The sequence below is a fragment of the Phoenix dactylifera genome, chromosome 2 (genome assembly GCF_051530095.1).
Source record: "Phoenix dactylifera cultivar Ajwa chromosome 2, Ajwa_hap1_PhDact_Kaust_v1.1, whole genome shotgun sequence".
In the NCBI taxonomy this organism is placed as follows: domain Eukaryota; kingdom Viridiplantae; phylum Streptophyta; class Magnoliopsida; order Arecales; family Arecaceae; genus Phoenix; species Phoenix dactylifera.
This window is the reverse complement of record NC_143191.1, coordinates 24,990,249-25,016,994: the sequence shown is the minus strand read 5'-3', so window position 1 is coordinate 25,016,994 and position 26,746 is coordinate 24,990,249. Positions and strand designations below refer to the sequence as shown.

At 39.5% G+C, this 26,746-nt stretch overlaps 1 protein-coding gene across 4 annotated transcripts in view; it reads right to left on the bottom strand.

The window, feature by feature from the left end:
* Positions 1-5,862: 5,862 nt before the first annotated feature.
* LOC103718940 (peroxisome biogenesis protein 5-like) overlaps positions 5,863-26,746 on the bottom strand; it is a 33,890-nt gene continuing 13,006 nt past the window's right edge. For 2 of the 4 annotated variants that reach the window (XM_008807956.5, XM_039118324.2), the window contains exons 7-15: positions 25,599-25,769; positions 25,025-25,215; positions 24,457-24,706; positions 11,147-11,231; positions 10,335-10,444; positions 9,701-9,925; positions 9,112-9,177; positions 6,588-6,682; positions 5,863-6,445 (exon numbers count right to left, since the gene is read on the bottom strand). In XM_008807956.5, coding sequence (XP_008806178.2) covers positions 6,367-6,445; positions 6,588-6,682; positions 9,112-9,177; positions 9,701-9,925; positions 10,335-10,444; positions 11,147-11,231; positions 24,457-24,706; positions 25,025-25,215; positions 25,599-25,769 — 1,272 coding nt within the window. In that variant the 3' untranslated portion in view covers positions 5,863-6,366. The remainder of the gene's footprint in view (positions 6,446-6,587; positions 6,683-9,111; positions 9,178-9,700; positions 9,926-10,334; positions 10,445-11,146; positions 11,232-24,456; positions 24,707-25,024; positions 25,216-25,598; positions 25,770-26,746) is intronic. The other 2 variants (XM_088715685.1, XM_088715684.1) reach the window with 1 other exon arrangement.

Here is a 26,746-nt window from a genome sequence, read left to right as displayed (position 1 = left end):
GACTTTTCTGTCTGTAACTCCTTGGAGTCGACTCATACTACTCCGGAGTCGACTCGGTAAACATCGGAGTCGACTCGCGCACTTCAGGAGTCGACTCGCTGACAGGTTTTGAGTTGATGCTTTCTGCTCGTCTGTCTGTTCTCAGTCGGAGTCGACTCATAATGATCCGGAGTCGCCTCGAGCCCGTGCCAGTGATTCTGATACGCTTGGAGTCGACTCGTAATACTCTGGAGTCGACTCGAGTCTCAGACTTTGGTTCAAACTGACTTCTTAACTTATCCAAAATATTATGAACCAAGTCTAGAAACACTTTAGACAAGATTTTCACTGAAACACTCAATTGAATTCATTAGTAAACAAGAGATATACTCAGATGCTTTGAGCTCATCAAAATCAAATAGGGTTATGATCAATCACTCCACAAGGTCCATCACATCCAATAGGAAGTCCGTCAGTGCTTGCTTGACTCCAGTGCTAGGTATAAGGATGATGCTGACCGTCATCGCATGAACGTTCACTTTGCAAAGAGCGATCTGGTGATGGCCTATTTCAGGAGAGAGAGATTTTCATTGGGTAGTTACAACAAGCTTAACCCGCGAAAGTATGGTCCATTCCGCATACGTCAAAGGCTGGGGGAGAATACCTATTTATTGGAGCTTATAGACAATGTCCAGACTTTCCCAATTTTTAATGTCGCTGACCTGTACCTGTTACATGAAGATCCACCAAAGGCGGTTGCAGTTCCAGATCCACCCAGCATCAGCTCAAAGTCCAGTTTTCATAAGGGTATTGAGGATATTCTTAACGTGTGAGGAGTAGACACTAGGCGTGGGCAGTACTACAGTAACCCGACCTGAGTTACTGTTCATGGAATAGTCATAGACGGAAGATAAGGATGAGTGGGAGAAAGATAAGGACTATTGGAAAAGTTGTTGGATAAGAATTACTGAAGGAGTTATAGGAACCGTTTTAGAGAATTTTAGGAAGATTGTTCAGCTGTTTTGGCGCCTATAAAAAAGAAGGGACAATAGCCATTAAAAAAAAAAGGGGGGGGGGGGGGGGACCTAGAAAGGTGAGTGTCATCATCGGGAAAGCCCTGAGAAATCCTTTTTCTTCCATTTTCATCCTACTTCTTGACCTATTTCTTCTTGGAGCCACCTTCTCGACCCCGTCATCCTTCGTCTCGATACCTTAGTAGAGCATGGCCTGAATATTCTCACTAGATTGGAGGGATCAAACTCGCAGAGATAATTATTCGACTAGTTCTATCACCATCTTTTACCCAACTCTCATTTCTTCATCCACCAATCATTATCTCTACCCATCATCATTACCATCGTTGCCAGCTATCACACCTTGGAACCCAAGTTTATTGGCAATATTTTTTTTAATATTCTGTTGTAGGTATTTTTAATTTGCTGCACTAGTTATATTTTATTAATTAGGCTTTATTAATAAGATATCTATCATGTTTTATTTTGTGTTCATATACATTTATGATGATCTTTTGGGATGATGAGCATTTGCATAAGTGTCTAATCAATCGCACCATAATTGACTATTATAAAATCAATCTACACCTATAGTAGCCGATTATAGGTTACACCAGTATGTCAAATTTTACTTATATGATCAACCATCTAGGAGATACGTCCCACATTTTGTTAATGTAAATCAAAAAATTAAAAAAAAATCAAAGCCTCAAAAAGTTGTCAAGTGCAATGTGCATGCCAAAATGGTCGTTCGTAAACGGTCTCAAGCCACACAAAAAAAAAGGAAAAGAAAAGGATTATTAAAGGTCCTTCTCTCCAAACTAACACCCTCAACTTACAATAAAAATAAATGCACAAACTGATAGGTCTCATATTTTCTTAAAGACTAAGGCCCTGTTTGGGGGAGCTTTTGGAGGGCCAAAAAGCACTTTCTGGCCCTCCAAAAGCACTTTTTAGGTAAAAAAGTGTGTTTGGTAAAAATTCCAAGAAGCTGTTTCAGCTTTTGCGGGAAGCTGAAAACAGCTTTTTGGCAGAAGCTCAATTTTGGAGCTTTCCGAAAACGCTGTTTTCAGCTTTGTCGGGAAGCTGTATTTTTGACCAAAATACCCCCATTTAAAAGTTTCTTTTTCCTCCCAAAAATCTCAATCGCACCGCCTCTTTCTCTCTCACCATCCCCCCTCTCTCTCTCTCCCTCTCTATCTCCTTCTCCTCAATACCGCCGAAAAAGAAAAAAAAGAAAAATAAATAAATAAATAAATATGTACATAAATGAACGAATAAATAAATAAATAAAATAATAAATAAATATATTTCAATGAAATAAAATAATAAATAAATAAATAAATAAAAAATATTAGTAATTATTTAACCAATTTTTTCACCTAGTTAGAAAATTTGTTAGAGAAATAAATGGTCATCAAAAGAGTAAAAAATTAATTTATACTAATAATTATAATATTTTATACATTTATTATTGTATTATACTATAAATATAATATAATATAATATTATGTTATATTAAATAATTTAATATTATATTAAATTATTATCCTATAGTATACAATGTTATAGTACTATATTATAATAATATTATGTTACATTACATTAATATTATACTATATCATATATTTATGTATTAATATATATTATATTTTATTATGCACTATTGTATAATACTAGTAATGTCCTTTATGGTCATTTTGTCATACAAAAGTACTTTCTCAGTTGTTTACCAAACAAATGTTAAAGTGCCACAGCACTTTAGAAATGTAGTTACCAAACAGCAAACAGCTTTTTATAACAGCTCTACTTCCAACAGCTCTACTTCCAACAGCTCTACTGCCAACAGCTCCCCCAAACAGGGCCTAAGCCTTGTTGCAGTGCCACATTCATCCTTGTCTCCCATACGACACTGTCGATGATGTTTATGAAATGAACAAACTGCCCTCCAACATAATAAGATCCCGGTCCCGTCCATCAAGCTTGAGCCAACATATACGTTTATATCCAAATTATATGCATGAATAAAAACAAATTAAAAATGAAAATAAGGGATCAAAAGGGGTTAGACCTGACTCGAAGAGGTTAAGGGCATCAAAGTCCAAGCTGGTGCAGAGAAGAAGGGAAGCCAATGCTTGGCCCAGCACCAGGCCGTGTGGAAGCTCCCATGGACGAACACCAGAGGTGAAGGAGGAGGACGCCGCCGTCGTCACCACCAAGAGGCCCTCCTGGATGACGAATCCCATACAGAGGCCAGAGGACATCCTTCTTCAGCGGGTAGTAAGGGGCTCGAGCTAGACTTAACTCTCTATCTCAACCTTCATCTAAAGCCCGTTCGCATCCAACTGTGACCTCCCTCCGCTCATCCACTTGGTTCTTGACCTAATGGGACGGGAGCTCGCTTGTGGAGGCTCTCCAGTTAAGGGTCACCCTCGTGCTCCTACCATTCGCCTACGACCAAGGCCTCAATGCTCGACTCATAATGGATAAGAAGTTCAGGGTAGTGGTTCTGAGAAAGGAAGAGTATGGCTCCTTTGTTAGGGAGGATATAGCTTGGACGATGAGGTTGCTTATGGTAGACAAAGAAGTGCAGGCCTAGAGAAAGGAAGCTTGCTGGAGTACTCGGGAACAAGGAGCTGCATGACAAGCATACGAAAAATTCCGTTGGAGTACTTCAAAGGCTAACAGTTGGGTCACTGGCTTAAGCTTGATGAAAGGTGTAGATGGTGGAAACATGTCTCCAAGTCTTCCTCTCTCTGGGTCTCAAGCTTGACTCACGAGTATGATCAACTTATTCCAAACAATGGGCACTTTGATGGTTGATAAATATGATCAACCTATCCAGCAATATAGTCATTGTCGTGGTCCATAAGAAAACAACCAATCAATTCAAAACTATGGCCACTATTATGACCAATCAGCATGGTTAGCCTATTCAAAACTAGAGCCACCATCATCGCCGGTGAATATGATCGACCTATGCAAATCTATGGCCATTATGATGGTCGATGAGTATGATCTACATATTCAACAATATAATTATTATTACGGTTGTTAAGAATGATTGAGTAATTTACCATGACCAATTAGCATGATCGGTCTATTCGAAACTATATCTACTATTATGGTTGATAAATATGATCAGCCTAATTAAAATTATAGCAATTATCATGATTGATAAATACGATTGACACATTCGAACTTATGGGCTGGCTAATAGCATGCCTAGCTGACTTTAAATTGCATCATGCATCGTACTTAATATGCATGGTCAATGGATTAGATATTATGACAATATGTTGTGGTCAAGATGATTGACCGATTATTAGCTGACCTAGCATTTTATATTTTCGAACATATAATGATGGAACAGATCTAGATGAAACTGAAGAAGCAGAAAAAAAAAAACTAAAGAAGATGGAGAGAAAAGATGTTGCAAATAGAGTTACGTGGTTTGGTCACAGACCTACATCAACAAGCGAGGATGGAGTAGAGTTTCTATGACAATCAAAAAGATGGAGTACAAAAAATAAAGCCACCTCTCAACAAAATCTTAACCCCAATACACTTTGTCTCTCATGTTGTCCAAGAAAGAAATTAAAAAAAAAAAGATGTATATCAAAGTCGTGTTGAGTTCATACTGTAGGACTCCTCCCCCGCACCCTTGGAAAAGATTAGTGATGGACTTTCGTCTTGGGCCTGTCAGCCCAAGCATTCCGCTTCCACCACAGACCTCACAAGAAAAATCATAAGCAGCTTTTCTACCGAATTTGGCGAAATGAATCATAGAGTGGGGCAGATTAAAGAATTCAAAGTACACATAATACATGACAATTTGACTCAACAAAAATATTTAGATTTTCATCGAGGCATGGGGGGTAATGTTTCTCCAAAAATTAATCGGTCATTGATACATTAGAGTAAATGATCAAAAATATAAGACGATTAAGATTTGGAATTTGGTAAATCATTTGTGCGTAACATTTAAAGAAACCATGTTTAGCCGCTTGTCATTTTTATAAAGGTCATCTTTAGGTAGTTAATTGCTGAAATTATTTTCCTAAGAAAGTTATCAAGACGAGGGATTTATTCATAAAGGTAAGCACGGGCAACCAGCAAGAAGAAAGTTGCCAAGATAAAAAAACAAAAACAAAAAAACAAAAAGAGGGTAATTATCGCAAAAAATAACTACCAATTTGCATCATAAAAGGGAAATAATACTTTCCCACTCTACATACATGAATGCTTGACCACCCTGACATTGGATAAGACTCCTGTACTCGCAATAAGCATCAACAGGATTCTACAACCTTGACTTTGTCTAAAATTCTAACTTGAAGTCTCTTTCCATCGTAGAGGAGATGGATCCGTCAAAAAAACTCTGCATCCTAGACCCTCATCAATTTATCCCATTCTTAGCATGGTTTAGAGAACAGTTCTCTTATTGATGTAATCAATTATATTTTTTTCCATATAATCAATCTCTTTGCTGTTGTTTCGGTAGTTGTATGTTATTACTTCCTATTAGTGTTTTCTTTCTTTGCAAATTCGCATCATATTAAAAAGTTTAAAAACTTTTACAAAGGCAACTAATCTGCTTTCCTTGATTGACCATATCTATCTAATCCACCTGATCAATCTGTAACACCTGAAACCCACTATGCATGGATCTGTGATTTTCAGGAAATAGCTATAGACTAGATAAATCCTTGAATGTTTCTTGTATCCATGCAAGCTGAACATAAACTGATTGCGAAATTGCTAAAAAGCCACAGCACAAAGAAGTCTGGCACACAGTAACATAAAGCTTTTTGACCCCATACCCTAACAGGAAGGACTAGCACTGAAAAAGTATTATTCAACAAAATAATGCTGATGAACTGCAACATATATTAACATAAATGTGAGCATTCATTTCCAAGAGATTTCTTGCCCAACTTCATACAACGATAATGTGATTTCATGATACACCAGCAAAATAAGACAATATTCTTATTTATACACCAGCAAAATAAATGTTATTGTTTGGCTCTATAGATTGTGTCTAGTAGGCCTAGTGCCCATTTTGACTTTTCATTGATTCCAGTCCTCCAGGTCTTCAATTTGAAGCTTAGCCTCCAAAATTCTGAATCTGAATTGGCAGGCCAGCTTAAATCTTATTGTACATCGGTTTATTGTCTCAGGCTCTTATTGTACATTGGTTTATTGTCTCAGGGGGGCTTGCAAATTTATCAGAATCAACATTCAAGGCCAAAATCTGAGTGAAAATTAGCATACTCCCGGTTATGCATTTTCAAGCATTACTCTTTTACTATGTGCGACTTACCTTCCACATGGGAATACTGAAGACTTCTGGTCTATGGTACATGCAAGATCACAGTGGAAACTCTTTCTGAAGAACATCAAGGTTTCGTGAATCACAAGCTTCAAACATGTCATTCCGAGATACACAACTGTACAAATGGAAAGAGCATATTATCACATGCTTTTTGGTATGTTTTCCTCTAAAGAAAAACTTCTGTTTGTTTCAATGAATTGCTGCATTTTCCAGTTTGAATGCATATGTGCAAGAAAAGAAACTTATCAGCAGCATACCTGAGAGAAATCCGTAGATATTGCCACACATTGTCTGCTTTAGGATTCATTGAAAGTGCTCTCACATAGTATCGCAAAGACTCTTCATACAGACCCTGAACAAAGAAAGAAGAAAAGCAAAGGGGCGAAGTGTTAGGTAACCAAGCTACAAACAGAAACAGTTGGCTCATACAAGCAAAAACAATTATGTGTACTATAATATTGTTCTCTTCCAGATATCTATCTCTTAAAAAAGTTTATAATCCCTTTACTTTTCAGTTTCTTGTTGATGTTCGGGTTTTATTGAATTATTTTTAGGGGCTCTTCTGTTGCAAGTCTTTGTAAATGTTGTTTCAATGAAAACTGGATTCACAAAAATAGGTATGATTGTGATAGACCATAAAATTACTTTGGTTGTTTTCCCTTTTTTGGGGTTGTATAAGAATAGAGTTTATAATTGTTTATAAACAATACTTGCAAGAATCTGATTTGAAAGTAGATGAAAAGTAGTACTCCCCAAGAACATAGAGAACAATTGTTCTATGCAAGCCCAAGATAGGTTTTATATGGTTATAGACAAAAGAAATCTTACATTTATGTATCGTGTTTGGTTTATTTACAATCATCATTATAATGAATATTATTTGGCATATGAATTCTCCAAAATTTATAAATTTGGCAAGAGAGAAACTGCAATTTATAGAGGTTGAGAAATCACCATGCATTGATTATTGAGAGGTGAAGGGGGGTTTGGCTCGGACTTGCTAGGAATATAATGGTGTTGCCTGAAGTAAGAGCAAAAGAAGAAAGGGGGGTTTGGGGTGGAGGCAAGGGCTTAGCAGAGAGTGAAGAGAGGTTTTCTCTCCTGATTTGGGAACCTTGTAGCTTCCAAATCCCTAGATTTTAGTGATAACTAAAACCACCTTGCAGGTGGACTTTGTTATCTCAAAAATTGAGGAATTGTGAGGGCACGGTAATGCCTCTCAAACCCATTAAATACTTTTTTTATCCTTTATTTCTCTGCAATAGGTAAAATTTCTGATCATTAGTTAACCGCAGATGATAAATACACGCAACCAAACAGCCCCTAAAGGAAAAGTGGAAAAGAACAATGGGAATAATCCAGCTTGCTTCCATGATTCACCTTTTTCACAAAAAGGAAAACACAAGGAAGCAAATAGGAAAGAAGACATCAAGGCAAAACAGAAATTACTAGTCATTAGGTGTTGCACAGACTCGATCTGATCCGGTCAGTCTATTGGTCCCAGATCAATCGAAGATAGGGGTCCTTAAACAAGGGTGGGACCCCAAGTCCCTCTAGACGGTCATTCCGGTCTGCCCTAATATATCCTAGCAAAGACAAACTAGAATCAATACATCATGACCTTAGTTACCAGAAGCGGGTCAATGCAGGTACATAGAAATGCATATCTTAAAAAAAATTAATAAGAAACAATCGGAAAGCAGGCGTAGGTACAAGTTTCCAAGAAGATTCAGAACCAAGCACACTACCCTAAATGGAAGATTCCTACAACTAAGATACTGACATTTTGGGATGGCCTTGTGTCCCAATAATTCACAGCGATGCCAATTATTTCATGCGTTTTTTATTCTTTGTTTTTAATGGTTATTTGAAGGCTCTCTTGTTATTTTATTTAAATTCATGACTTTTTTCCATGATATAATTGATAAATGGTGTTTCATTTAAATTCATTTTTCAAGTTTTTCAATCTATTGGTACAAATACCAGCATCAGCACCTTAAACCCAACCATTGACTCAAACCCTAACCCAAATTTTGACAAACTACTCCTAAAAGCATCAAAATAATTTAAAAAAATAAAAAAGGGCATGCTAATGAATCACCAGGATGCCAACTCGTCTCAAGTGTCAGGATGAGAGTGTCCTGATAATGTCCCGAATTGGCCCCAGATTAGTACGGGCCCTGGGACCAGGATTAAACCCTTGGGTGCAGGCATGGATCATTACCTTACTAGAAACATTAATGCAATAAGCTACTTGAGAGTGTGACTGTGAACAACTACCAAAAGTCCCAGACTCCCAATTGTGCCACTCAAGTTCCTATACCATGAAACAGCACACAGGAAAACTAGAGTGGGCAAATTTGTCTTCCTCATAGTTGTCTTATGCATTCACCTCGAGTCTTCCCACTATTTCCAATTAAAAGAGGTAATATATCCCACTGTTTCTCCTCCTTATTTTAAAGGACAGATAAGAAGCCTATAACAACATACACAGGTCAGTGATCACAATTGGCCAAAGGCAGCTTATCTTGGCCAAGAATCAAAGAGAAATCTCCAGTGAGATGGGAAAAGGCAAGAAGCAATCCCTAGTAATTGCTCGAGTAACCAGAAAGAAACAGTACAAACAACAAAGCCAGTTTTTTTACCATCGTCAGATTTACTAAACAATGTGTAGCATGAATCACAAAACCATCACTTTTTTCACAAGCTAACTGCAGAAAATAAACAATTAAAATTAATTTCCATCTGGTAAAGGTTGTATCGGTTTTAAAGGAAAAGAACCTGATTGGCATAGCTGATACCCATATTGGCCCATGCACGGACATAATTGGGCTTCAAGTCTAGGGCCTGGGAAGAGAGGTAGAACAAGGAAAACAAGTAAAAAAACTACAGAAGCCAAAAGTTGATAATCCACTAGATTAAGCAGCAGGAAACTACGAAATGCTCCCTGTTAAAAGGATTCACTATTCATTTGAAAGAATGCAACATGCAGGCCCATTAAAGTGTGAAAAATGCATTCCCCAAAAACAATGATGTGATATTCTACTATCTAGAAGAAAATAACTATGGAGCTACAACTCTTGTAACAGAGCTGCAACCAAAGAAAAAATTGATGGATACAACTCTGTGAAGGCGACAGGAAGCTTGCAAGGATGCATGCCAGTTGCAGATTTTACAATGTTAGAATTTGGACAAGTAATATGGTCTGCCTGACATCACAAAGGCACATAAAAATGTGATGTGTCAACTAAATAGCCCAAGGAATCAAATCAATGGAGATATCATGGCCTCTTTTTGATCTTTTAAAGAAGGTAAAGACCTGTTTAGGAAATAGTCTGAAAAGATGCAACGGAAAAGATAATAAATCTACCTGTTGGTATGCCAATATTGCATCTGCACTTTGAATGCTGTTTGCTTGAGTTGCACCAAGTTTGTTCCAGAGAGAGTAATCACGTGGTTTGAGTTTTAATGCTGTCTGAAAGGATTTTATGGCTTTGTCATATTCCCTTGACAGGTTGTATAACACACCAAGTACTATATGGACATCAGCATCATCAGGTGACATTTGAGCAGCTTCATTGAACAACCTTGCTACCTGATATACCATTTAGTTTTTTTAGCAACAACATTAGATGCAATCCCCACTATATCAGTTAAAATTTTTTGAAAAAAAAAGGGTTGATAGAGCAAGTTGATTGACCCAACCAACTTGCTTCCATTGCCATCTTGCAGTAATAAGAAACGAACATCAAGCTTAGTTTTCCGAAGCCACCAAAACCAAGAAATAGAAGGGATGGTTATTTACATCATTAGACTATTCACAAGGTATTTGTCAAGGATAAGCCCTAAAACCAGAAGACCTGGTGCACCGAAATCCAAACTATTGTGCATGAGGGTTGAAAAAAACAGATAAAAACTGACGAGCTTCTCTCGTCACTCATCTTAATGTACTAAGAACAGTGACAAGAACTTGAACGTGATTGTCTGGACTCTGGAGTACTTACATCACCATAATATAGAGAATCAGCTTGCTCTGGGGGGGTAAGCCCCCCATACTTTGGATGATTTTGAAGCCATTTGTAAAGATACTTCAATGCCTCTGGTTGCTCTAGTTCTGTAAATATCATGGGAAGAAAAGTATCTCAGACCAGAAATTGGTTAATGATCTTAAGTATCTATACGAGATTATTGGTAACATAAATAAGTAGAATTCAGAGAAAAGTGGACAGAAAAATCAAGCATAAGTGTTAAGAATGAAAAGAACACCAAGAAACAGAGCATGGTCGGTTCAAACAAAAGATAATAATCAGCGAGGGAGAAAAAAAATGGCGAATGAAATTTCTTAAAGTTTTATCAGCTAAAGCAAGTATTTACTTTGGACGTGAAGTGTTTCCAAAAAGTGGACATAAGAAAAGCGATTAACACTTTTGGTAGTCATCAGTCTGCAACAAAGAACAAAGGTAGTCACAAACAACAGTGCTTCTAACGAAACAGTGAAGGCAAAGTACAAGTCCAGATGTCCCATACTTATTTTCAGTAATAATACGAATGATTCCTCATCAATTAAAACATGCATGTCAATTATTTGCGCAAAGCAAGTGTTAGTAATTTAGAATAAAAAGCTAGTAAAAGAACTCAGGGAAACATGCCCCAAAATTATTACCTGTTTAAGTAATAGGATTTATTGGTTTAGAATACATAAAAGCAGGGAAAATTGGCAGTCTAACATAAATTATCTGACACACAACAATTACACCAAAGTAGTCAAAGATCACGGTTCACGGCACATAGTAATTTCATGAAGAGTTATCCTTACCATTGGTATGACTAACTCCAAGAGCAAGAAGCACTTCAAGGTTTGTTGGATCTACTTCTTGGGCACGCATCATGGATGCAATAGCCTGAAATGCAAACAATTAATTTACCACAAACTGAAATAAACAGAACCCAAAATGCCACATCTGGAATGAAGCGACATATATGAAGTATATGACAGGATTTTCATCTTTCATGTCTATCAATCTCAGCTTCTGTCCAGTAAGATATAACAGAAAACAAATTTCCTTGGTTAAAGCAGTAAGGCACCGAAAGAAACTGGATGATAACCAAATTCTCCAATAAGACTGCTACCTCAGAATTTTCTGACACAAGCAAACATATAATGACCAAGTTTTAATTATTAAAAGACCTATTTGACAGGTAACACACAAATACAGACCAATGCAAAAGTATGACGGCATAAATGCATCTTATGATTTCATCAATGAGAAATTATGTGTGCTTGAGGTTTAATACAGACTGACATTCCATCTTCACAAGTGCTGCTACTTGACATTATACAAAAAATGGCCATATTAACAAGCATTCTTCATCAGCGTAGAGCCAGACTCATCCAACCTATAATAATATTTAACAGGATGTAAAGCATAGCTTCACTTATTTTCGAGATGACCCATTCCAATATCCAAAAGGGGCTTGTGAACCAAGCATCGCCACATCTTGCTACAGGAATGCGACTATGTAATTTGAAAAACCAGAATCATTGAAATATACAGATGATATTTTAGAATGTGAAGCACAAAATTTGATAGAGATACATGTATCATATGCCAAGATGTTCAAACTTCAAACACTCCTTTATATGCACCAAGGTACGTCGTACCGGTAGGCATCCAGTGCACGCCCGTGCGGGCGCTGAAAAATGCGCACAGGCTCGGAGAACTGCACGCTAGGCATGTTTTCCTGCACATCTTCCTGCACGGGGAAGCTTTTCCACGTTGCAGCCAGCGCACCTGTTGCGGACCCCAAAAAACGCCACCACAAATCAGCCACGCCAAGCCAAGTGCATGCCGGCTCAACTGAGGCCAACCTCGGCCAAGGCCAAGAATCGGGCCAACTCCACTGCATAGAGGCTTGCCCAGCCCTCGGCCAACCAAGTCAGAAGAAAGCGCTCAGGCTAAGCCTATCCACATCAAACTACAACAAGCTAAGCTCGACCGCATTAGCGCGCGTCCAGCTAAACCCAATCAAAAGGGCTGTGCACCAGCAAGCACAAAGAACCCATGCGCGCCCAAGTAGCACGCCACCTAGCTCTCAGCCAGCCCATGCCCAACAGAAGACCAAGTCAACAGCAAGCCGAGCCAAGTGGCACTCATCCAAAGGCCACAAGTGTGGGAGCATAAAGGAAAAAGCCCTCCATTCCGAGAATGCAAACATCAGTAATCCATGGAGGAGTCCTAGGACTCTTCCATTGCCATCCGATCTGTGAGAGCAAGGGCCCAGATTCAGCGGGCCAAATATCAGCACCTCATGTGCGTGCCAAGTCACCAATCCGTGGACATGAGGAAATACAAACAAGGCAGGATCATCAAGGTGCCAACCAAAGGCAAGCACAAAATAAGAAAGATCTCCATGCTGCCAAAAGAATCCCCCATGCGTGTGACAAGTCAGCAATCCATGGCCAAAGAGGACATCAGCTGGACACTTGTCAAAGGATGAACGGATCACGCGCTTCGGCCAACCAAGCGCGCACCCAAAGGATCCAGCCTTCCACCTTTGCAATTTCAGCATGTGACCTGCATGGGAGAAGTTTGAATTTGAATTTCCTATGTGGTCGATTAGGAAGTCTTTCGAATTTTAAATTATCCCGCCAATAAGCCATATGTGGCACATGAGTCTCAGGTCTATATAAGAGAGTCTTAAGCCTCTTGTGAGGAATATCTTTGATCATTGTATTTGCTCATTTGAGTTGTAAGTCCCTTAGGAAGTCGGCCGCAAAGCTTGGGAGGCACTTGTGCCAATTTTCGGTTTAGAGGTTAAGCCTTAGACTTGGGCTAGAGTAGGATAAATCAATCCTCTCTAGATTGTATTAGGTTAGTATGAACCCTCCCCGTCCTTACTAGAGTTCTTGTTTGCGCTGTCTTTTGGAATTGAATCCATTGTTTTCTTCCCCATACTGTGTGGTTCTTCTTGCCGGGCCCTTAGATAGGATCTTCAAGCATAGACAAGGATTCCAAGACAGCAAGAGATAGTCGCGTTACCCGCCTAAAGATGGTCCCATGACAACTATCTCATCTTCCTCGGCGGATTCTTGGCGCGGGGTTTGGGACCACAATGTCCCGCGGGCCAACACTGGTGCTTTCTTTGAGATCTTCGTCGGAAAAAGTTTCAAGAAAAGCTCCGTCGAAGACTCTACTTCGAGATTTCATTGAGATAGATCGTCAGGCACTCACCTTCATGAGGTCCAAGGAAGGGCGATCTAAAGAGGTAACGCACTAATCTATTCCTTAGAAAATTTATTTTCAAATCTGAGTTTATTTTGTATATCTTTGAAAGATCTGAAGTTTGGATTCAAATCTGGATTTTTATATCTTTGGTGAGATCTGAATATTTTGAGGATTTTTGGTCTATTGATGTATTAAGAGAACTTTTCTTTGTAAGGAAAAAAGAGTTTTACTGGTCTGTACCTTGTTCATATAGGGATAACACAACGGGAAGGCTACTAGTAATACCCAGTGTTATTTGACCCAACTGTTCGTTGGAGGGTATATTAGGGGCCGCATAAAGAGAGGCTACTAGTAGTACCTTGTGCGCCTTTTCTAACTTTAGTGCTTTAGGGAACAAGTAGTGCATCAAAAACCTCTTTAGGTTGAGTGATTTTAAATCTTGTAATCTCTTTTTGTATAACCCATACGTGGGATATTGGTGATTAATTGAGTGGTGTAACATCTTTCAAAGAGGAGGGCCGGATCATCTCTTGGGTGACAGCCACAGGAGGAGTGTTTGTGTTTGTTGGGGGCTGATTTTACATAGATAGATCATAAAGTCGGGAGGTGATTCCAACACCCAACAAAGAATAGTTGAAGTCCTTGAAAATAGTAATGCCCAATTCGGCCGAATCTTAGAAAGTGTAATGAATACCTTGGCCGATATGAGGCGAGAAAGTAATGTCAATATTGAAAGATTAGAGAGAAGATTTGCTGAAAAAAAAGTGATGCAAGTAATGGGTTAAGAAAAAATATGAGGGAGACGAAAAAAAGGAGTAGAAAGAGGAGAAAAAGTAGTTGATAGATGGGCCAATGGTATCCCTGAAGAGGATCGGTCCAAGAGTTTGTATGAAGAAGAGAGTGAACCCGAGAGGCATCCTCACCCTCGGAGGCCCTAGGCCGAAGAGAACAAGAGGATAGAAGGAGAAGAAACCGGGTAGAAGTAGATAAAGATGTAAGAGTTTCGGGTTTCCAGGAGAAAGGGATTAGAAAACCCAAGATAGATTTTCCTACTTTTGGAGGTGGTGATCCTTATGAGTGGTTCGACAAAATTGAGCAATATTTTCATGTTTATGAGATCTCACGAGAAGAGAGAGTAACCCTAGCCAGCTTTCACTTAGAAGGAAGAACTAGTAGATGATGGAGGTGGCTAAGGAACCTATATGAAAAAGAGAAAAATAGGTTGGGGTGGACGGTATTTGAGAAGGAGTTCATGACTCAATAGGGGTCGTCTCCTGTTGTAAATCATCATGGCCAGTTGGCCAAGCTAAAGCAAGAAGGCAAGGTGCAAAGCTATATCGATGAGTTCCACCTATTGCAAACCATGGTGGACGGGTGGTCCGAAGAAGCTTTGCTTGGCACCTTCATCGACGGGCTCAATCCTTGGCTTGCCAAGAAACTCAAACTCAAGCAGCCCACACGCCTTCAAGATGCAATGAGAATGGCGGAGATCCTTGACCAACGCGGCTACTTCGATCAACGGCCGGCCAAAGAGACATCCAACTGCAAGGACATCAAATCCTTGCATCCGAGAGCACCACATGCAGCTGCAAGCACATCCAAAGCGCAGCCCCAAGAAGTAAAAAAGTTAACACATGAAGAACTTCAAGACTACTTCAACAAGGGTTTATGTTACAAGTGCGGTACCAAGTGGGAGAAGGGCCACCGATGCAACCGCAGCCAAGTTTCTGTGCTAGAGCCTTGCAGTGAAGAAGACACCAATGAAGATGTTGCAACTTCAAATGGAAGCCAAACTGAGGCTGATGCATCTGATGAAGAATCCGACTGCGCCTTCATGATTCGTGAATGTAGTGACTCGGATTCAACTGGCGACCAAGAACCAGGTGTTGAACCCGATTCTGCACCAGAAATTTCTGCGGCAGCAGAAATTCCAGATTCTGCATCACTCTTCCAAGCCGAGGTAACTTTGCAAACCAATGCTATTCAACATGCAGAATTTCAGGAGGCCGAAGAGGAGTCCAGTTGCATTGCCATCAGCGACGCTGATTGGAGAATCTGGGACCAGATTCGAGAAGCTGTCAAGCTAGACGCCCGAGCCTAAGAAATCAGCGAAAGGATTGAAGCCGTAGTCGATGGAGTCACCAACTTCAAGTTGAGATATTGACTCATTCTCTACAAAGGGTATGTCTATGTTTCACCTTAGGAAAGACATACTAGACCACTTCCATAATAGTAAGGAGGGAGGACATTCAGGATGACTTCGCACATACATTCGTGTGAAACATTTTTTTTTTGGAAAGGGTTGAAATGATGTAAAAAGAATGGTAGCCCATTGTGATGTATGTCAAAAGATAAAATATGACCCTAGGGTACCAATGGGGCTATTACAACCAATTCCTATACCTGGGATGATTTGAAAAAACCTATCCATGGATTTCATAAAAGGCCTACCAATGAGTAGAGGATATAAAGTCATCCTAGTGGTAGTAGATAGACTTAGCAAGTATGCCAACTTTATAGGCATCAAGCATCCCTATACAGCTAAGTTCGTAGCCAAGGCCTTTGTAGAAGTGGTAGTCAAATTGCATGGCATTCCAACGACCATTGTTTTAGACTGTGACCGAATCTTTTTGAGTAACTTTTGGAAAGAGTTGTTCACTTTGCAAGGCACCAAACTAAAGGCCAGTTCATCATATCACCCTCAGACTGATGGCCAAACAGAAGTTGTCAACCAAACCTTGGAGCAACACCTCAGGCGCTATTGCCACAGCCAACAGGCACAGTAGCAAGAATATCTGGTATGGGCCGAGTACTGGTGTAATATCTCCTACCATTCATCTATCAAGACAAGTCCCTTTCAACTCGTCTACGATAGGCCTCCTCCAACCCTGACATCCTACGAAAGAGGCACAGCCCAAACAGATGAAGTGGACAACAATTGATTTCAAGTGACGAAGTTCTGGCCAACGCCAAGAGTGAGCTTTTGAAGGCTCAACAACGCATGAAAAGGTATTATGATCAAGGGCATAGAGAGGTAACTTTCGAACCTGGACAATATGTCTACTTGAAGATAATACCTACATAGCAAAAAGCCCTGCAGAAAAGTTCAGCTTCAAGTTGTCCAAAAGGTATTATGGCCCTCCCCGTCCTTACTAGAGTTCTTGTTTACGTTGTCTATTGGAATTGAATCCATTGTTTTCTTCCCCATATCGTGTTATTCTTTTTGTCGGGCCTTTAGATAGGATCTTCGAGCATAGGCAAGGATTCCAAGGCAACAAGAGATAGTCGCGTTACCCGCCTAAAGACGGTCCCACGACAACCGTCCCATCTCCCTCGGCGGATTCTTGGCACGGGGTTTGGGACTGCAAAGCCCCGCCAGCCAACAGCGCCCCCCTGTGCGCGCTAATGCCACTATGTGGCATCTATGGGTGCTTGTTCCCACCGGCCGAACCAGATGGAACCGGACCGGTTCCGTCCAGTTCGCTCTTGTACCGGCTGGTAGGGGTTTCGTACCATTCGGTTCCAGCCCAAATAGGGCCAAAACCGTTTTCCACGGCTATACCGAACCGGTCAGGGACTGGACCGGATCGGAACCAGACCGAACCGGTCCGGTATGGGCTGAACCGGCCAGTACAGGCCGGTTCAGCATACCATGATATGCACATTAGTCGCATATACGTGAGAAGAACATTGGCCATTGCAATTGTACATAAAGGAATATTTGTCCATTCACTGGATTTCAGTTGTATTGCTGCAAATTTGCAACCTAACCAACCCCTACACTCATGTTTCATGATATCAAATCTCATGTGTGGCTTTTCTCTATGTGACCTTCAAAAGCAATTTATGGGATATTAACTTGTTGTGATTGCACATTGTTCATCCAAACAAGTGGACTTTAGTTGCATGATACAATTTCGCCAAAATTGCTGCATTTCTTTTGGGAAGACAATTGATTTCCCATCTTTTGTTCTGCTTAAAAGTCCCTGAACTTATGAAGTCTTGTTTTTGTAGTGGACCAATTTGTTATTAAATTAATGACACCAAGCCGTTATTGCAGCTGATGCTACTGAATCCAATTCTTTATTTTTGTAGCAAGAACTAAGATGTCTTTCCCCTACTTGTTGCATCAAAAACTAAATCTCAGGCTTCTGATAAAAAACAAGTAGTTCTAATGAGATTTGTAACATAAATACCTTTACACTTTGCAATGATTTAAGCAGCCAAGTAAGATGGATTTTGTACGACGACACTGCAAGAACTTCAAAAAAGCAATGTAGCACAGCTTGGTAAGGCATTTGTTTTGGGTACAAATCGCATGATTCAAATGTTTTCATCCTACATATTACTTCTTCTATGGGCAGGAACAAGGGATTAATTTAAGATAGATTGAAGTTGGATATTGGCTTTTCCAAGGGTCAATTACACCATTAGACTTTGGCATCAATTGTACATGATCTGCCAGTAATATTGCTTGCTATGATTGCCAGGAGGACTTTTTTTCTACAAAGTCAGCCAGCCGCTTTAAAACTTGCATAGAGTTGCCTAAAAATCCTAGGTGCAGGATTTTCTTTCTTTTAATTACCTACAGGTTCAGGCATTTTAAAGTTGGTAAGTTCCACCTAATGAATAGTACCTGCAAGCAAATCCCAACTTGTCCTTCTTTATTGGTTATGTCCTCTGGCTAACTCTTCTAGAGGTGCAGGAGAATACAAGAGAAAAGCAAATCAAACATATAATACATATAATATATATATATATATATATATATATATAGAGAGAGAGAGAGAGAGAGCTCTCTGATACGGTAGAGGCAATAAGGCATAGGAATGCACATCTTAAGAAAAGAGATGAAAAAGGTATCCTATGAACTTATTAAGAGCCTCTGAAGAACTCCATGTCCATTTAACATGATAAGATGAGAAAAAAGATGAAAATAAGATTTTTCCAATTTTCAGTAATAGAAGAGATAGGCTGCGGATCCTTCTAAGAAGGGAGACAAAAGAGACAGATGATAAAAAATTGGAAACACAATGTAAGATAAAGAACAAAACTAGGATTACAGCTGAGAAAGTAAAGAAAAAAGAAATGAGGATGGGAAGATGAGAAAGGAGATGACATATACACACGCTTTCATGCACACATGCACATGCACGCACACATAAAGCCAGAGTGTGTGTGAGAGAAAGAGAAGCGATAAAGGAGAATGACTCATATGGCTTAGGCCATTTTTGGAAGAGCTGTTGGCAGTAGAGCTTTTAGTAGAGCTTTTATAAAAAGTTGTTTGTTGTTTGGTAACTGCATTTCTAAAGTGTTGTGGCACTTTAACATGTGTTTGGTAAACAAACTGAGAAACTACTTTTGGTGTGACAAAATAACCATAAAGGACATTGCATAGTATTATACAACAGAGCATAATAAAATATAATACTTATTAATACATAAATACATGATATAGTATAATATTACTATAATGAAATATAATATTATCATAATAAAGTAATAAAATATTGTATACTATAGCAAAATAATTTAATATAATATTAAATTATTTAACACCATATCAATGTATTATGATATAGTGTAATATAATATTATATTTATAGTATAATACAATAATAAAGGTATAAAATATTATAATTATTATTGTAAAATATTATTTCGTGTAATTATTATATTTTATTATGGTATTTTGGTAAAAAAACAGCTTGTCGATGTAGCCTAAAAGTGCTTTTTTGGAGAAGCTCCAAAATGAAGCTTTTCCCAAAAAGCTGTTTTTAGCTTTCTAGAAAAGCTAAAACAGCTTTTCGAAATTTTTACCAAACATCCCTATTTCATCTAAAAGTGCTTTTAGAGGGCCAGAAAGTATTTTTTGGCCCTCCAAAAGCTCTGCCAAACGGGGTCTTAATCCTTCTTTTTCCCCATTTCGCACTATGACTTTTCATGAATTCATAACCTTGTTTCAAATGTCATTTTATAGATCAATTCCCTTATTCCTTTTGGACTGATCTTGACAACCAAGTGCAAATTATATCCACTCTTTATAGTGCATTACACAATGACTTTCGAAAAACTCATGACTCTTTAATATCATCACATCTAAGAGTGTGATACGACATTCGCCATGCATGCTGTCACCTCCCAAGATGTGATTTGCTACCTTTCACTACATGAGCACCACCACTGCATACAAGCAGGGAATGTAATATCCCTATAACTAAAAAAATTAAGACTTGCAATAGATAGTAAATAGTCAATCCAAATGATGCCCCATCATTAAGTTGGCCTCTTCCATCTTTTTTGACATATTTGTCAATAGTCGATTATTGCTGCAGTTCTAATGTCAAGGTTTTAACTTGAAAACCTACACAAGGGGAAAAGCAAGTCAATCAACTCAAAGATGGCTTTACAATGGTTAACCACCCAACTTACAAGCATGGATACCCTTAAACCTAGCCCTGAAATAGGAACAAGATTTAACAATGGAAAAGATAGAAAAGAATCTCCTTAGTATATGTCTTTAAAATATATCAAATGGTTCTGATGCTAGATTCTTCTTCATCGGACATTTAATATCCAAATGTGGTTATACTGGATATGTCAGCAAGTCTTCAGTATTTGTTTGCCAACTGCACTAGTCAATCAACCATCAAAGGGTGTCTCAATCAGCCAACAGCATGATATCATGACATTCTATGTCAGCCATCATCTTTTGCTCCTCTTGTTAGCCTTTAACACACTCCAGGTCAAGTGCATATCAACTTGATATTATAGTGCATGCATCACATTTCCTTTTACGATTTTAATTTTATTGCACTTTGAGCCACATAGAATTGCTATGAAGTCTCTCTTTTCTTCTTTTCCCTCCATCCTACACCCACTTCCACCCCTCCAAACCTTCAATACGTTTTTTTCTAGTTTTAATTGGATTTCATAACCTCTCCCTCTGTTATTTAACTGATATATACCTTTTTGACTAAATGCTGCTTTGCAATTACCCCTTATTTTCTTGTTCTTCTTGCCTCTATGTTCATCTCTTTCTTGCCTCTGGGAAGATTTCTTTTTAAATAATATGCGAGTTTTCATGCTTTGAGAAACTTTCATAGAAAACATGGTATTTCATCTCCTTTGCACTTTATGACTTCTCCTTCGATTATCGCTATCTGATTTACATCGCCTTGGTGCATTTAATTGTGCTTTATGGCCTTCACAGTCCATTCTTGACCATATGGCTGCAAACACCCAAAAAGTTCCTTCCTTAAACTACCTTCCATTCATAGATGTTCAAGCTTTGGGTGGAGGATCACTATTGATACTTGTCTTGCCACATTCAGCATGTGAGCTATTCTAAAGGCACTTGAACCAAGCCTGCCGCCCATGTAAATTCTTAAGTTACTTATGACATATCTGATACCATCTCTAGCTTTAGGTTCATGTAAAAGCAAGTGGCATCATATTAACCAGTACAAGTTCTCCAATCCAGGGAGTTGGTACAAGTTTGTTCATCAAGTAACCAACCTCCATACAAGTCAAATATGGACAACTCAGTAGTTGTTACTGAGACCTAATCTTCCTAAATCAAAAACATAATAACTTTTTAAGATTCATTATATTTTGAATAGCATCTGCTCCCGCAATGAATTAGGATCCATTTCATAGTTTGATCTTCTTTTTTACTACTAATTAATCCAACATCACCTGTCCACCTATTACATCATTTGAACTTGTGACCATCGCTGATCCCTTTGAAAAACTAGAAAAGATAGAGTGAGAAATATCACACAAAGAGGCTAATGAAAGACAAAGTGATGAAGAGCCAGTTCAGATGGTATAAAACTGTCCAGAGGATGCCCCAATGAGTAAAGGGGCTCAAATATGAGTCTCGCACTTGAGAAATGGAAGATTTAAGATAGCATGGATGAAAGCTATAAAAAGAATATGGAAAAGTTTGCAATAACACCAAACACTTACAAGTAATGTTTTACATAAAGATTCATGAAGCAAATCATTATATTTCAAACAACACTTGCACTAGTCCGACCAAGGTTCGATTGTACCGGTGAGCACCGGCACCGGTACGGTTCCGGTACGGTTCCGGTTCGGTACCGGCTTGGAACCGGTACCGAACCGGAGACGCGCGCGCGGAAATTAAAAAAACAAAACGCGTCCGCGCGCGTCCCAGACGCGCGCGGACGCTTCAAATGCCACAGAGTGGCATTTAATGCCACTCTGTGGCATTTAATGCTCCCACGCGGGCTGCCAGCCCGCGTGGGCACGGTGCCCCGCGCGGGGAACCGCGCTCGGGCGCGATTCCCTGCTGGGAATCGCGCGCGGTCGTGCGCTCCGCTCGCGCGTCCGCGCGCGTTTCCCAATTAAAAAAAAACGCGTACGCGGACATGTCAAATGCCACAGAGTGGCATTTAATGCCCCCACACGGGCTGCCAACCCGCGTGGGCACGGTGCCCCGCGTGGGGAACCGCGCTCGGGCGCGATTCCCTGCGGGGAATCGCGCGCGGGCGCGCGTTCTCTGCTCGCGCGTCCGCGCGCGTTTTTCAAAAAAAAAATGCCACAGAGTGGCTTTAAATGCCACTCTGTGGCATTAAGAGGCCCACGCGGGCTCCAGCCGCGCGCGGGCGCTCTTCCCCGTGCGTGGGGCGCGCTGCCCCGCGCGCGGGCACTCTTCCCCGCGCACCCACGCGCCCGGTTCGCACCGGTACCGGCTTGTACCGGCGCGAACCGGGCCGGTTCGCGCCGGTCTAGGTACAGAACCAATCGATTCCGACCCAGTTTGGGTCGGTACAGGTCGGTTCAGCAGACCATGAGTCCGACACCTTGGCAATTTGTGTAATTCTTCATATTTGTTCCCATACATGTAAAATAGTATTATTTTCCTCTAGCCTAAATTTGAAGATCTTATTCAACAAATTCCTCTAGGTTAATTCCAAAAATTTTCAAACTTTAAATGGTATTATATTCGGCCTTCAAGTCTTAACTCTACACATCATTGCTTAAGTCACCATCCTTTCTAGTAGAATCTCCACTACTCAACCCCATGCATTGTGATCTTGCTCTACCTTCATACTCCAAGTGCATTATCATCATTCAACAGTTACAACGACTATCCTTTCCTTCACGAACTGAGTGTCTTTCACAAACATTCCCATCTATGTGCATATAATGCAATCCATCTCTACTTTTCCCCCCTACATTATTCATATGCTACAAATATTTATCTAACCCTCTTTATATGTGACTTATAAGTAATCAAGTGCCAAATATTTGTCCTATTAATTAGCAGTTTAGCATCTTTATTACTGTTAACATTCTGTACCTGGCTCTGGAGAACTTCATTCTATAACAAGGTGTTATGAGAACATGAGTTTATACAATACTGTTTGCACTATCATTTTTACCCAATTCACTTAATAAGTTATATCATTTTTACTTGCACGTAAAAGTTTCCTTCTTGGAATCTATCATCTCTCTCTCAGTTACAACAGGACCCATTTAGAGGGATAACAACCCCTATCAAATACCATCATGAAGAAGATTTTCTACATTAGCTTACGAGAGAGATTTTTAGGACAAACAGAATAGAATATACATGGGGGCTTAGATAAAGGGATGGATGTCATTTGCACAAGGATGGCTGACATGGCACGTTGCTTGCCATGGCATGCCATCCCATGCTGATATGTCATGTCATGACAAAATAATAAACAAATCAACAAATAAATAATAGACTTACGAACTCTTTTAGCCAGGTGCCAAGGCATGTCAAGTATCAACCTATGCCAAACTAAAATTACTAGACTTATGCGGGCATCGCTTGATATTGAGTGGCTCATCATATATTAGTAACCAGCATAATGCATATTGTGAGTACTTTCCAGTATAATATGTGCCAATTGGCACAAACTACCATAGATCAAAACTTAAAACCAAGAATTGCTAAAACGACCCAAACCGGGCAATTTGCCTATATCAAACCGAACCAACATGAAACCAAGGATTGCTGAAACAAAGGTTGGTTTAGCCTATAAAACTCTCCCCCCTTCTCGATAGGTTCTCTTGAAGTCTCAATTGTACCCTAGCTCGCTCAAAGCGCTCTCTTTCGATGCTGGCCACAGCAAACAAGGCAAGTCCCCTCTCTCTCTCTCTCTCTCACTCTCGCTCTCCCTCTCTCCTCAATGGGTTCTCTCAATCATGCCCTAGCTCGCTAGAAGTCTTTGCTTCTTTCAATGTCGACCGAGTTGTTCAGGGATTATGGCTGCGGCCACCGACGAGGTAAGTCCCCCTCTCTCCCGCCCCCGCCCCCTCCCCGCCCCTCTTTGGCAGCAATCATCACCTTCGACCCCTCCTCTCACTTTCTCCCTCTCCCCCTCCATCCTTCCCTCTCTTCCTCCCTCTCCTTTTCCCTCTTCCCCTCTACATGAGCCCCTTTCTATCTCCCCTTCTCCTCCCCCACTCCCTCTCCCTCTCACTGATTCGGTACACATCGGATTGGCACAATATGGACTCCTACCACATAGAACTAGCCACCAGCCAGTACGATCCTTGGTACCTTCCAGCAAACCTTGCTTGAAACCATATAACAGGATAACATGTTTGAAGTTAGAATGGAAAAAAATCCCAAAAATTGATACGGAAACAAAACTAACCATATAGCGCAATAAAAGAATTGATTCACTAGTTTTGGAAAACCCAGTAAATGATAAATAATCATACTTCATTTCATGAAAATTTGCTACAATTGGGAGATCCACCTGCTATCATCACCAATGCCAAAGTGCATGTTTGGGGATGTTTGTGGAATCTCATAACACCACATCATGAATTCTGCAATCATAAACTAACAGCGAGAAGGACAATAACTTTTTACAGGTAGGAGTTCATTTACCTGTTGATCGTCATCGTTTTCTGCATGTGTTATTCCCAGCAACCTCCAACCTTCAGCATTGTCAGGATTCTTTAAAACTTCAGCCTCTAAAGCAAGAACAGCTTCACTTAAAAGCCCCTTGCGAAAGAGCTCTTGCCCTTCCTTCAAAGGATTGGGATGACCAACATAAGGGTTCATATCAGAAAAGACATAAACCCCTCTTGATGCACTGGACTGTTGCTTGGATCCTAGTAGTTGTTCATCGAGGTACCTATTAGTAGAAGACTAAAAGGTTAGTGTAAGGAAAGAAATTTTCAAAAATTTATCCAAGTCAATTGGGAAAGTATGCTACAATAGAAGATTAACAACTTGCATTCTCTTAACTGTTCAAGAGATTTCCAGATAAATGATCTTTCATAGGAAGTTAAGCATATCACTTGACAAAAGGATTCTGAAAGGTTTATAGTTTACACGGCCGGAGGGGATAAAGAAATTTTAATAAAGAAGCTAGTAAAGATAGCATATGCATAATGATTTACTTGAAGCATAATCATGACCATTTTAAAAGAAACTGTGCAATTAGACTTACTTATCATATGCATCTGCCCAATTATCTGCAGAACTTTCCCCAAAAAGACCTTCACTGACCTGCTGTCCAAATTCCTCGGCCCAGTCTTGGACATGCAATTTGGAGAACTCATTTACCCATTGATCATCAGCTTTGTGCTGTGGATGTTCCTTAGCAAACTCATCCGCCCACTTATCTGTTCCTTGTGAAAGCTAAGACATCAAAAATTGGTAGCACATAAGTCATCAGCTAACAAGCAGACTTTGGTGATTTCAAACCATGAGGTCCTATACAAATTTTCCAATTTCAACTTAATGAAGTATAATAGGGGAAAAAAAAAAGGAAAATGGTGCAAATGAAAACAAAAATTTGGTTTTAGATAATGAACATGACTAGCAGAGCACATAAAAAACCAACAAAGTTTGCTGTCATACTTCTATGAATAATTCAAAAAGAAATTAAATACTCTAGTATACTTCGCAATTAGTACAGCATAAAATAGTATTTTTCATGACAAATATAGAATACAATAATACACTTCATGATGAATACACAATATAATTTACCTTCATGATGAATACAGAATATAATTTACCTCTCCACGTACAAACTGATCAGCCCAAGAGTTAGGACTGACATTATATTGTGCTTGGTATTCATCAGCCCAATCAGCAGAGATAGATCCAGTAGCCGGCTTGATTTGATTCTCATCAACTATAAGCTCACCACGGCTCATCTTTGAAACAAACTGGAGAAACTTTGAATTCTTGTGGAACATGAAACAAAAATAATGTCAGATCTAAAGTACGCAGTATTGGCCCGAACCGGACGGTACAAGGCATACTTTACCATACCAGTTCGGTACCGATATCTAGTACAGGTGGCGTACCGACATGCGGTAAGCCAAAAAAACTCTGTACCGTACCAACACTGTGCTAGTGTGGCACCGGTACGAGGTCCGGTACCGAGACAGCAAGCCTTGGTCAGATGTCTACAGTACAAGAGATTTAAAGAAAACAACATTAAATGAGATTAAGGACAGTGTGGCCTATTAAGGCTAGCTAGTAACATTTAAAGTTCAAAGTTTCTTCTCTTGGGAATACCGGATACTCTTATTAAGCGCAAAAGTCAAAATGTTAAGATGACCAATATTCTATGATGAATTCCATATTGATGCTTCATCTCCCTTCTGTATAATTGGTGGTATAAACTAACCTAGTCTTGGTCAATAATTCTATATCATAGCATATTGATTGACACACTAGGGCATATCACATTATATATTTTCCATGTATGTACATATATATGCATCCATTCATACATGAACACAGATACAGAAGCACAAGCACACACAACCACCTTCCGACCCGCATTGAGACATACAATTTTAAGAAATTAACTAATTAAGTCACTATTTATGGTAAAGCAGCACTAAACCCAAACACAATATTAGTCACAATTCAAAACAGTCATAAGTTACATAGAGATGAAGCTGTTGGTTTGCACTGCATCCTCAAGACAACTCCCACCAACCATATATTTGAATTGTCTGAAATCAAGGAGATGCATGAAGCACAAACCACAATATACACAAAGCAATAGGAACACTACAGCCTAACCTTCTTCAAACAAATTTCTACTAAATATAATTGAAATTGAAATTTTGCACAAAATGGCCATGTTTCGTTAGCTACATAAAAAAATGTGTCAAGTAGGCCAGTGCTCTCAGTATTCATTGAGATT